Source organism: Brachycentrus maculatus, unplaced genomic scaffold (assembly GCF_059751285.1).
Source record: "Brachycentrus maculatus isolate JH-2025_06_01 unplaced genomic scaffold, ASM5975128v1 h1tg000306l, whole genome shotgun sequence".
In the NCBI taxonomy this organism is placed as follows: domain Eukaryota; kingdom Metazoa; phylum Arthropoda; class Insecta; order Trichoptera; family Brachycentridae; genus Brachycentrus; species Brachycentrus maculatus.
This window is the reverse complement of record NW_028281056.1, coordinates 244975-257378: the sequence shown is the minus strand read 5'-3', so window position 1 is coordinate 257378 and position 12404 is coordinate 244975. Positions and strand designations below refer to the sequence as shown.

At 30.6% G+C, this 12404-nt stretch overlaps 1 protein-coding gene across 10 annotated transcripts in view; it reads right to left on the bottom strand.

Moving 5' to 3' along the window:
- Nhe2 (Na[+]/H[+] hydrogen exchanger 2) overlaps positions 1–12404 on the bottom strand; it is a 182686-nt gene that overhangs the window by 126527 nt on the left and 43755 nt on the right. For all 10 annotated transcript variants that reach the window (XM_088267800.1, XM_088267806.1, XM_088267802.1 and 7 more), the window contains exon 3: positions 11316–11954. In XM_088267800.1, coding sequence (XP_088123926.1) covers positions 11316–11471 — 156 coding nt within the window. In that variant the 5' untranslated portion in view covers positions 11472–11954. The remainder of the gene's footprint in view (positions 1–11315; positions 11955–12404) is intronic.

Sequence of the window (12404 nt, the reverse complement as noted above, 5' to 3'; positions counted from 1 at the left end):
CTAACCAGTGATAGGACTCAAAATTTTCAAGAACCGGTTCGCCCTTTAGGTACCACTCCTCCCCCTATTAAAATAGTTTTAACATTTATTCATTTATTTGTTTTTTATTCTGCATATAAACATAACATTCACATAACAACTGAGAATGCTCCAAATGCTGAAGCGTATATCTTTCATGATATTCTTGTAATAACTTAACTGAATTTTTCCAATATTTTTTTTCATCTTTCTTATATTTTTTCTCTCTTTGTGAGGTTCAAATATTTTTACAAACGGCGGACCAAGTAAACCGAGCGTGCTCCGATACATGATCTCAATCGGAATATTGTTGGACAACAAAGGGTTAAAGACCGGTGCAGCGAACTCTAAAAAACACGCACCGGTTCTAGCGAACCGGAGCGAACCGGCTGCATCCCACCACCGGCTCTAACTCTTTCAAGTTTTATAGCCTTTTCTTATTTGTGAGTGGGTTTACTCTTTATGATTAAAGTTACCCTAAATATGGGGCTTTTCTATAAAACATTCTTCTTCTTCTAACCTTTATCCTCACCCAATGGTGCATTGGTCACTGCACAGTATAGACGCAGTGTTACTAAATTGTAAATTACATGCACTTTACTTATTGTTAAAAAAATTATTTAAAAAACATTGAAAAACTAGTTTAAAAAAATTAGCTGAAATAAATATTCATTCCATGATATGCTAAATCCAAAAGTAGATATTGAAGAAAAAAACTAATATGTAACTAGTTTTTCAAAAAATAAAAATAATATATTTACAATTTTATAGATCCTTAAACTAAACATTGTTTAAAATTTTGTTTCCGTAGTGCAGTGGTCAGCGCGTTTAGCTACCATGTTAAAAATCCCAGATTTGATTCCTAGAGGAGGAGGAATAGAAAATTTAAGGTTCATCACTCTCCTGTTTATTTGATATTACCCTGAATTAATATTACCTCAAGGGCAGGACTGATCATTTTTCTTTCATGTATTTAATGATTAAGATAATAAAATGCATTCAAGTCATGGAAGTCTTTTGACATCTCATCAAAGATGAAGAAAAATATGGAAGTCTGGGCATTTACGGGGCTGACGACCGTCATAGGCTGGTTTAAGTGATCACTTTACATACGTGTAACATTCACCAATTCTACCCATTATTGTCAACCACACTACTCTAATTCTTGAAAGCTCTATATGTATGAACCAATTTTGAAACATTTTTCTTGAATCACTAGAACTTCACTAGAGACAACATTGGTGAGATGAAAAGAAGATTTTTTTGAGCTGAAACTCTTGTATTAGTATGTGCGGTCCAAATCCTGGATTATAATCACACACATGAGAAACGCCAGAAAATATTATTTTTATTTTTATTATTTAAGACATCCATATTCTTCTTCGTCGATGAGATGTCAAAAAAAATAATAATATGAAAATAACTCCTGTAATTGGAGAAAATCGAGATTTTGTGAACAAGTATTTGGATATACTTGAAATGTTGTAACATATTTTTATTTAATTATATAAAACATCCTTTAAATAAAAAGTTTAAAGACTGAAAAATGTTTCACAATGCTTACATTGCTATTTTTCATAGTTTTAAGTAGGTCAAAACAATTATGCTTAAAAATGTATTTAATAATAATAATAATAATAATAAATCCCTAAATCGCACCCCAATGGTGCATAGGGCACTGCTTCATATAAACGCAGTGTTATCTCGATCGTTTACACATGAAGGAAAGGGGATCAGCCCTCCACTTCAGGTACCAGTCCAGTGCAATATTGAATAAATATTAGAGTAAAAAAATCACTCATATTCATTAAACCCCCCTGGGAATCGAACCCCCGACCTCCAGAACGGTAGGCGAGCATGCTGACCATTACACTACGGAGGCGGACAAAATTCCAAAAAATATATACTTTACCATTTATGTAAACTGAATGTATTGAAGAGTTTTAAGTGTAAAAAATGCTAACAATGCATTTATTGGTATTTTTCATGGTTATGACCAGTAGGTCAAAGCAATTATGTATAAAAATATATTTAAAAATAACATATTCAAAATAAATTGCATGAAACACATTTCAATGTTTATGTAAGTTAAATATATTGACGAGTTGTTAGACTAAAAAAAATGCCAAAGAATGCATATATTGGTATTTTTCATAGTTATGAAAAGTAGGTCAAAACAGTTACATATAAAAATGTATTTAAAATAAAGACTAGTTCAATTATTAATCTCGGCTCTTGGAAAATAACATGTAATTACATATTACATATAACATATTATATGTAGTACATATTTCCAACAATATTATTATTTAAAAAATTTCAAGTCCCAAATATAGAATCCATTTATAAAAAAAACCGCAGTTCTTCAAATACTAAAGGGTGACAACTATTTAAATTTAATAAAAAAATTATCATCGAGATTCTCAAACGATTTTTCTTCTCCAAAATGCAACACCAAGCAATTTCAGCAAAACTTCAAATATTTGGTAATCAAACATTTCAATAAACTCCCTAAAGAAATAAAAAAATAGATGATATAAAAATCCTTAAGAAAAAAATTAAAGCTCTATACATTTAAATCTTAAAAAAATATATAAAAAAAACTATAATATCTTTTATTATATAACATTAAACCATGAGTGTAAGTCCCTTTCCAAGCACAAGAGCACAGACTCTTTTATGGAGAGGCACAGTGAATCTAAATATAAAAGTTCTCCATATGTACCTATAAATGATTCAAATGTATTATGTTATAAATAAAAATGTAAATATATTAAATGAATAAAAAAAATCATGTTAGAGCATTGGTGTTTGAGCATTCGCAATTGAATCATGAAAAAGAATCACGTAACATACATTACATTACTGCAGAAACTTGTTCGTAATACATTCCTCTTAAAAGGATTACCATAAATATTTCATTGGAAAATTCCTGATATAAGGAAACTGAAGTTTCATTTTAAGGAAGCCTGGAATGCATTTTTACTATTTTTATTTTTATAAATCTTATTTGGCAATCAGTAAAATAATGTTTTTGTCATTGTCAAATCATATTTTTATTTACAAACAAAATAATGATAAAAAATATTTAATAATAAAAATAAAAATGAATTGAGAATGAAATGAAATTATATTTTCTGGCGTTTCTCATGTGTGTGATTATAATCCGAGATTCGGATCTCACATACTAGTATAAGAGTTTCCGCTCAATAAAAAGCTTCTTTTCGTCTCACCAATAGATGTCTCTAGTGAAGTTCTATGTAGTGATTCAAGAACAATGTTTCTAATTTGGTTCATATATATAGAACTTCCAAGAATTTGAGTAGTGTGGTTGTCAATAATGGGTAGAATTGGTGAATGTTACGCGTGTGTAACATTCAGCAATTCTAACATGAACATTTCAACCAGCCTAAGACGGTCGTCACCCCCGTAAATGCCATGACTTCCATATTCTTCTTCATCTTTGATGAGATGTCAAAAATAATATGAGAATGAAATGAATAAAAATAAAAAAGTCCAGAATGCATTTTTATTATTTTAATTATTATGAATTTTATTTAGCAGTCAGTCACCCAGTAAAATGATGTTTCTGTTATTGTCAAGTCTTATTTTTAGTTACAAACAAAATAATAATAATAAATATTCTAAAATAAAAATAAAAAATGTTTTTAGATTTATAATTTCAGAGATTATGGCCGCAATGTACTCTCGTATGTTATATAATTATGCAGCGGGTACGCAGAGTTACATAGACGGGTGGAGACTGACCGTGGAAGCAAACAATTCACTACAATGATTGTAATTCACGAAGATCTGTATAATAAACGGTCTTGAAATACTCACATAATAAATTATTAATTTCGTTAATTGATTCGGCAGTCACTTTGTGGTAATATCTGTCTATTTTAAAATAAATTTCAAATGGCAAAAAAATATATCGTAGTCGTACAGGAGAAAGTGACCAACTAACAAAACGTAAAATGTTCAGGAGGGCCATTCAAGTCACTTTTGCTTGGCAAGAAAATAAACATCCATGCAGTTAGTCATTTTTAACAAGTCAATATATTATAACTAACTAACTAACTAACCATCGCGCCGCTTCCCCGCAGGGATAGGCAAAGAGAATAGAACGCCACACTGCTCTGTCCTTCATGCATCTCTTCATATATACCCGCCGATTGTTTTGACTCCTAACCTGACCACTTTTAAATATTTGGCATACTTGATCGTGCCAAGTTTTTGTCGGTCTTCCTCTGCTCCTTTTATGTTATACTTCAAGTTTAAAATAGTTTGAGATTTTTTTCAGGGCAATATTAAGCTAGTAAGGTATCAAATAGTCAATGATCAAGTTTTTGTAAAAAAAATGCACTTAGTCACTTTCTCCTGTATGACTACGATATATCATAGTGACTAAAGCCTTACTATGAAAAATACCAATGAATGCATTGTTCAGCATTTTTTTAGTCTAAAAACTCTTCAATACATGTAACTTTCATAAAAATGATTAAAGAAAACACTTCGTTTTTTACCACTTGAGTTTTATTATAGACTACATGTTTCAGAAGTTAAACTTCCATCATTCAGGTCTGTATAATAACTAAAATATAAAATATAAAATTGTTCTATAGGCCAAATTATGAATTATCTTGAAAATTTAGAAATACAAAAAAACCTAAATTCTAATAATAATTTATTAAATAATATATTGTTTCAAAATTCCTCGCCATTGCTCTCCATTTTTCCTTTGTTTTCAAACTCCGTTCCTTGACTTACCCCTTCCCCTTACCTCTCCTTATTTATAGAACATTTTTATATTTTATATTTTAGTTATTATACAGACCTGAATGATGGAAGTTTAACTTCTGAAATATGTAGTCTATAATAAAACTCAAGTGGTAAAAAACGAAGTGTTTTCTTTAATCATTGTAACATGTCTTACCACAAAGTTAATGCCGAAACAATAAATAAAATAACTTTCATAAACATTAAATGTGTTTCATGCAATTTAATATAAATATGTTATTCTTAAATACATTTTAAACATAATTGTTTTGACCTATTTATTGGTCATAACCATGAAAAATAATAATTTCAACTCGCCATTTAAAGTTATATTGTGTTATTTCATACAATTTGATAAAAATATTACTTAAATACTTTTTTTTGTAACTGTGTTTACCTAGTTGCCTTTTAAACTATTGTTCATGTTTCCACCAGTTAAAAAATCATGATAATTAAATAAGAATCAGCTCTACCCCCTCTTTATCCTTCAACGTCCCAAGGACACAACTCTAAAATTTAGTTTTTCATAAATTGATTCGGCAGTCAACGTGGTAAAATCTATCCATTTTTAATTTAACACCGTATACGGTGTTCGAAAATGATGCGGAATGCATCGAAACACGCGTCACAGCAGATTTTAAGAAATAGTGGTATTTACTAAGTAAAACATTAATTAAAAATCTATAGTTTAGACATAGCTTCACACGCAGTATTTGAAAATGATGCGGAATGCATCGAAATAGATTTTACGCAAAAGTGATATTTTCCAAGTGATATTTAAATTAAAAATGAATTAATTTTATATCTCAATTTGCATAAATAATATTATATGAGAGTATTATTCACTTTGCGGTTGGAAATTATAATATTATCTAGTTTATCAATTTAGTTATAACCACTACAGATAAATCTGGAAACTTCTAGCGGTTACTGAATTGATAAAATTAATATCTAATGGATTGTGCCTTTGATTTGAGCAAGGTAAGTACTTAGTACCTACCTCAATTTATGCGGAATCAATTGCACCTAGGTAAGTAGGTATTTATCTATTAGATTGTTGAATGAAAAATAAATTCTGAAATTTAAATAACTATGTATTGTCGTTTGATCGCTAACTAACTAACTAACTAATTATCTTTTGACATCTCATCAAAGATGAAGAAGAATATGGAAGTCTGGGCATTTACGGGGCTGACGACCGTCGTAGGCTGGTTTAAGTGATCACTTTACACACGTGTAACATTCACCAATTCTACCCATTATTGACAACCACACTACTCAAATTCTTGGAAGTAGACTTCCATATTCTTCTTCATCTTTGATGAGATGTCAAAAGATAATATGAAAATAACTCCTATAATTGGAGATAATTCAGATTTTGTGAACAAGTATTTGGACACACTCAAAATGTTGTAACTAACTAATTAACTAAGCATCACGCTGTAGGAGTAGACAGAGAGAGTAGAAGGCCATACCGATTTTTTTCGAAAACAAACTTCACCCATTCCACATTCATTTTAACCCTTTGGCTACCAGGACTTTTAGGGTTACTATGCCATAAATACCGCGATTTAAACAGCATCCTCTGTGGTCTCAATCTTGTGGATTGGTTTACAGCAACAATTACAACTCTTTCGCCATTTCGGTCTATTAAATAATTCAAAAATAAAATGAAAGAATCCATAATGCATTGTATGGTAGCGATTCAAGGAGCTGTTATTTATTTTCCATTTAACCGGATTGACCCACAGTTATGCGTACCCGGGTACAACTCGAAGGGATACATTGCAGTAATACGTAATATTATATATGATGAAATTAAAATAAAAGTTCATGTTTATATCTATAGATTAAAGCATCTGTAGCTTCCGAAACTAGTAATAAAATATACAAGTCAAGTGGTAAAAAACAAGTGTTATATTTTTAATTGAATCAAGTCGTACCATGCAGTGAAAACCAAAACGATAAATAACATATATGTACATGTGTACATTGTATACTTATATCTGCATATATGTATGGGTATGATGTACACATATCGCTCACTCCTTTCAACAGCGTCATATATCAAAAATCGTCAATTTTCAGTTGTGCATGTTTTCGGAATGCCCAGAAAATGTACCATATCCCAGCCAAAGCATATTTTTAACTTTATATTTACCCGCTACAGGGCAGAAAGTGTTGTTTTTGCATTTTGAAGAAAGGGTATCGTTTATTTTTTTTAAAATAAACTATAATTTTTCAAATGGAGAAAAAACATTCAGGTTTTACCTTAAAAGAACTGTTGCACAGTAAAAAGTTTATAAAGTGGCTTGATATTTATTTTTAATACATTTTATTATATTTTTAAACTTTAAAAACGATCTCCTGAAAAATCAAGTTTTTTGATATATGACGTTGTTGAAAGGCGTGAGCGATATATGTATGTACATAAGCATATTTATGGGCTGTAATACAAACATTTGTAATTTATTACATCCATATGTGTATGTACAGGTAAAACGAAGGTAGTTGTTATTAAAGGTAGGTACTGGCACTGTTTATATTAGCGTTAAATAGGAATTCCCATGAACTAGATTTCACTCTCGGTAGGTACCTACTCTAACCATATATGTATATTATATCTCGTACATTACATATGTGAACGACATTTACTAATTTTTTTGTAAATATAATTGAATCAAATTATTTATTAATTTATTGAAGGTTTTTTGCAGGTATTTGGTGGCACATTTTATAAAACTTTTATAAAATAAAACTACAAATTTACAAAATTTTGATTGCAAACTTATTCACAAATCTTTATATTCTCTAAACAACACATATGTATGAAAAAAAATATGTACTGTGTCACGAGATTGATTAATATATCTATGAGTTCCAAAAAAATTGAGAAGTGTGGTTGTCAATCGTGGGTAGACTGTTTAGCGTTTGTAAAGTGATCATTTAATCTCTGTAAATACCCAGATTGCCATTTTCTTCTTCATTTATGTTGACATGTAAAAAAGAAACTACTCTTAAGGGGAGAGAACCCAGATTTGTTAACAAGTATTTGGACACACTCAAAATGTTTTCTTCATTTAAAGCATTTCTTCCATAGTATGGGTAAAATTGTTCAACTTTAAAACGGTTAAGGAAGTCTGTTCAAAATCACTGATCCACGGAACCAAACCCAAGTCGTAACTACAAGGCGTATCTCTCAAGAATTATACATACACTTACAATTATGTTTATACAACTTGTAAAAAAAATAAACTAAAATAAATCATATCGCTCACTCCTGTCAACAACGACATATATCAAAAATCGTTAATTTTCAGTTGTGCATGTTTTCGGAATGCGCAAAAAATATACCATATCCCAGCACAAGTGGCATATTTTTAACTTAATATTTACCCGCTTCAGGGTGGAAAGTGTTGTTTTGCATTTTGAAGAAAAGGTATTGTTTAATTATTTTTTAAAATAAAACTTAATATTTTTCAAATGGAGAAAAAACATGCAGGTTTTACCTAAAAAGATCTGTTGCACAGTAAAAAGTTCAATAAGTGGCTTGATATTTATTTTAATACATTTTATTTTATTTTTCAACTTTAAAAACGATCTCCTGAAAAATCAAGTAGTTTGATATAATGTGACGTTGTTGAAAGAAGTGAGTGATTTTTGATGTTAATAAATTTAACAAGAAAACGCTTAATGAATTATTTTTTTCTTTCTTCAGAATCCTACCAGCCGGCCTAAAAGGATTTCCCTTTATCTTACTGAGTTGACAGCGGTCATTTCATTAACATTTTTTCTTCCTTCCTAGTCCTTGACCCAAAATCCTTTTAATTAAATAAAAAATGAGAAAAATGAATGTAAGTAATAAATTTACATTTAAAAAATAATGAAGTAGGTACATACAATTTTTTTGATGAATATGGATTATTACGGTAGGAAATCAAAACATATTTTTTTTATAATAAGTAGTATATATATGAACTCATTTTATATTTTAATCCTCTAGTATTTACCATATAATATTTCTCTATTCTTGTCCATCTTATTGACGCCATTATAAAAAAAACGCGCGCCTTTTAAATTATATTTTATACATACATAAGTATTATATTTAAAATACAAAAAAAATGAGTCCAGGTACTCAGATGTGTATTTTATTAAAAAATAAAAAAAATCGTGACAATTGTTTCGATTATTAGGAAATTATCAAACTACTGTAGAGTACAGTGTTGCCTTTCTTGTTATGTATATAGCATACCATTTTATCTAGTTTTCTACTAGTCTGGTGATGCTGGTAACGACGAAACCCAGTTAATGGTCAAATAAAATAAAAGTAAAAATATGTGGTTGTTGTTTTATTATATATTACTCAAATTGTAAAGATTAATGTAAAATAAAAATCTTAATTATTTTGTTGTAAAATTCATATTTCTTAAATTTTTATTTCTTTTTAATCTGTGATATAAGTTACCCAAATTGACTGTCAATATCAATCTTTCACTCACTCGAAAATTTAATCATTCAAAGCAGCGAGATTATCATAAAATATTAAATAAAGATTCAAGTTTTTTAAATCTTGTTTTCCAGTCTACTGCCTCTAAATTACAAATAATTTATATCCTTCAGCGTTTCAAATTGTTCGTAAATCTGAAATCAGTCAAGATTGGATTGATTTGATTAATGATACCTAACCAAAAAGAAAATATTTGCTTTTTCAAGCTCAAAGCTGACAGAGACTATGTCTGGGAAACTTCCAGCGATATCTGTAAGTAATGAACTTATTACTCCCTCAGAAAAATGTCGTGTGTGAGGAATAGGGATGGGCAATCGATTAATATAACAACTTCTTTTGAATGACTAAAAGTGAAGTCCCGTTTGAACTGTGATAGTATAGAAGTTGGCCATCAAAAATGACGAGGGTTAACTATCGCTCAGGGAGGCATCCTGCCCAACATCTTAGCCATTCTCTAGCCCAAGAAGATCAAGAGGAAGGCATAACAATTTGTTTCCTTATATTTTCTTCGCTCAAGACTCCCCCACTTCGCCCACTCTACGCCCCGAGACCGATTGACGGAAAAAAATGAGATTTTTTTATCATTAGCGTCATTCTTTTATACATCTTTGTAAGCACCCTTGAGGTGGTATTTTACGAAAATAACGCTAAACAAATTATCCGAATTGTTATTACTATTATTTTTGTTCAAAAAGTTGTTATTAAATTCTATTTTAAGATTCAATCATTTAAAGATTATCACATCAATCAGTGTCTTTCACCGCATCAATCGCCAGTTATATTTCTATGTCCTAATATATTTGATAATTTGACATAAAAAACGAATACCATTTCATTCGAATAACCGAAAAAGTAACAGTTATTAACATCCCTAGGTGAGGTGGGTGGTTGAAAATCCAATATTCTAAGTCATCGAACAATAAAATAAGCCATACTCGTAAAGCCAACCTTTCACGTGATTATGATACTAAAGTATCAAAGAAATAGCCTTCATTCGTGGATTTATTAGTTTGATTAATCTGAGGTTATAAACTAGCAATGTGTGTGTGTATATTAATGTACATTTAAATAAATATACATTTATTTGAAAATATCATGATTTTATTAATTGATTTGGCAGTCACTTTGTAGTAATCTCTTTCCATTTTTAATTTAATTTTTACATCGTAAATACCACTCTTTCTTAAAATCTATTGGGAAACGTCTTTTGATGCATTCCGCATTTTCAAACACCGTTTTACTTCTCTTAATTGGAATTAAGGCCGTGATCGGCCGCGCTAAGGGCTGGACGTCTATTCATGCAAATTTTTTTATTATTTTAAGAATATATAGGAATTTTGATTTTTTAAGAATATTAACTTTGAATAACTCTTTTCTTTTTAAAACCATATATTCGTTTAGAAGGAAAACCATTATTTTTTCAAAAAAATACTGTTTTAGGAAAAATATTCAATGACGTCAAATGTTACCGGGGTTTTTTAAATTTTAATTTTTTTTTTATCAGGGTTTATTTTGATGAAAATAAAATTGCAACTAATCGTATATTGGACCTCAAGTGAAATTACTACTCTTATTACTCATTCACTTTTGTTTCTCCACTCATTCAATTCACAAAAAGATCAAATTCCAAAAATAAAATGAAGTAAAATAAAGAATAATTTAAAAGCCTTCTTAGGACATCCGAAATGAAGACTATGACCCATTGCAGGCCTAATACTTCGCGCCAGACTAAGAAACTCTGAAATAAGAAAAAATCTGCGATGTTGAAGATGTTGTGCGATGGGGAAGAGAAAGAAGACGTTTCTGGAGAAATCATGTTGGAAGAGCGAGTTCGGATCGAGTGGTGGGATATCAGCGGACAGCAGCGAAGGAGGGAACAGACGCAAAATGACCACCTAAACGATGGAGAGATAGCTGGTCTTCCACATCCCAGAAGCGGACCGGAGAGTGACAGGACAAAGTCCTATATAAAGTAAAAGAAGAAGAAGAAGAAAGTTCAATTTACCTGCGGTGTCTCTGCGCTGTAGGCTGGTCCCCCCTGGCATATTGGCAGCGCCGCCAGGAGGATGAGGGCAGACCAGGTGGCGAGGGCGGAGCCTCTGCAAGCCCTCCGGGACAGGTTGACCCCGTGCCTGAGGCTGGGGCAAGCGGCTCGACCCATCGTGGCTAGCTGCACCGTCACCGCTGCTCCACGGCCAGCTTGGCAACTCCCAATGCCCGGAATCTAATATTTATTAACTTCTTCTTCCACAGCTGTCAATTCTTCTCCGGAGCACTTTTGACTTCTTCAATCTTTTGTTCTCATATTATCAAATGATTTTTAACTATTTTTTTTAACCCCTTGATCCTTTTATTAATTATTTTAGTCACTCTAAACCGTCTCGCTGCTCTACTGACAGTTTGACAAATCCCAACTCCCAATATCTAATATTTATTCTTCTTTTTATTCCACAGCTGTCAATTCTTCTCCGGAGCACTTTTTGACTGATTCAATTTTGTGTTTTCTTATTATTGAGTGATTTTTTACTATTTTTTTAACCCCCTGTTCTTTTTATTAATTATTCTAGTCACTCTAAAATTTATTTAATTTATTTATTGTCTTATTTTTATTACGCTACACTTTGTTTTGACTATCACAGTTTTCCTTTGAATATTAAAATTTATCAATATTATTTAGCTATTATCGGTGTTATTGCAATATATTCTATCTCATAACCCTTTTCTCCCCTCCCGTCTCTATACCAGGTATTTTTGCAAATAAGGAATTTTGTAATTAGGACGGTACAAGTTCTTGTTTTGTAATACTCAAATATGTGTACAACATGATGTGACTGTTCTGTTAATTTCCAAAAAAAAATTCATTGTTAACTTATCTTTATTATTCATCTTTTGCTTTGTGTAATACCATTTAAAATCCCTATTTCAAAAACTGCCGGTTTCGGAATAACCATTCTCTCATCACGTAAACTATAAGTGAACAATGAATACTAAAGAAAGTTTTATATTACCATACCGCAAAATAAATACTGCTTTTAAAATTTAAAATAAATTTCATTGTTACTGGAAAATATAATTGGTGAGATATTCAAATAGT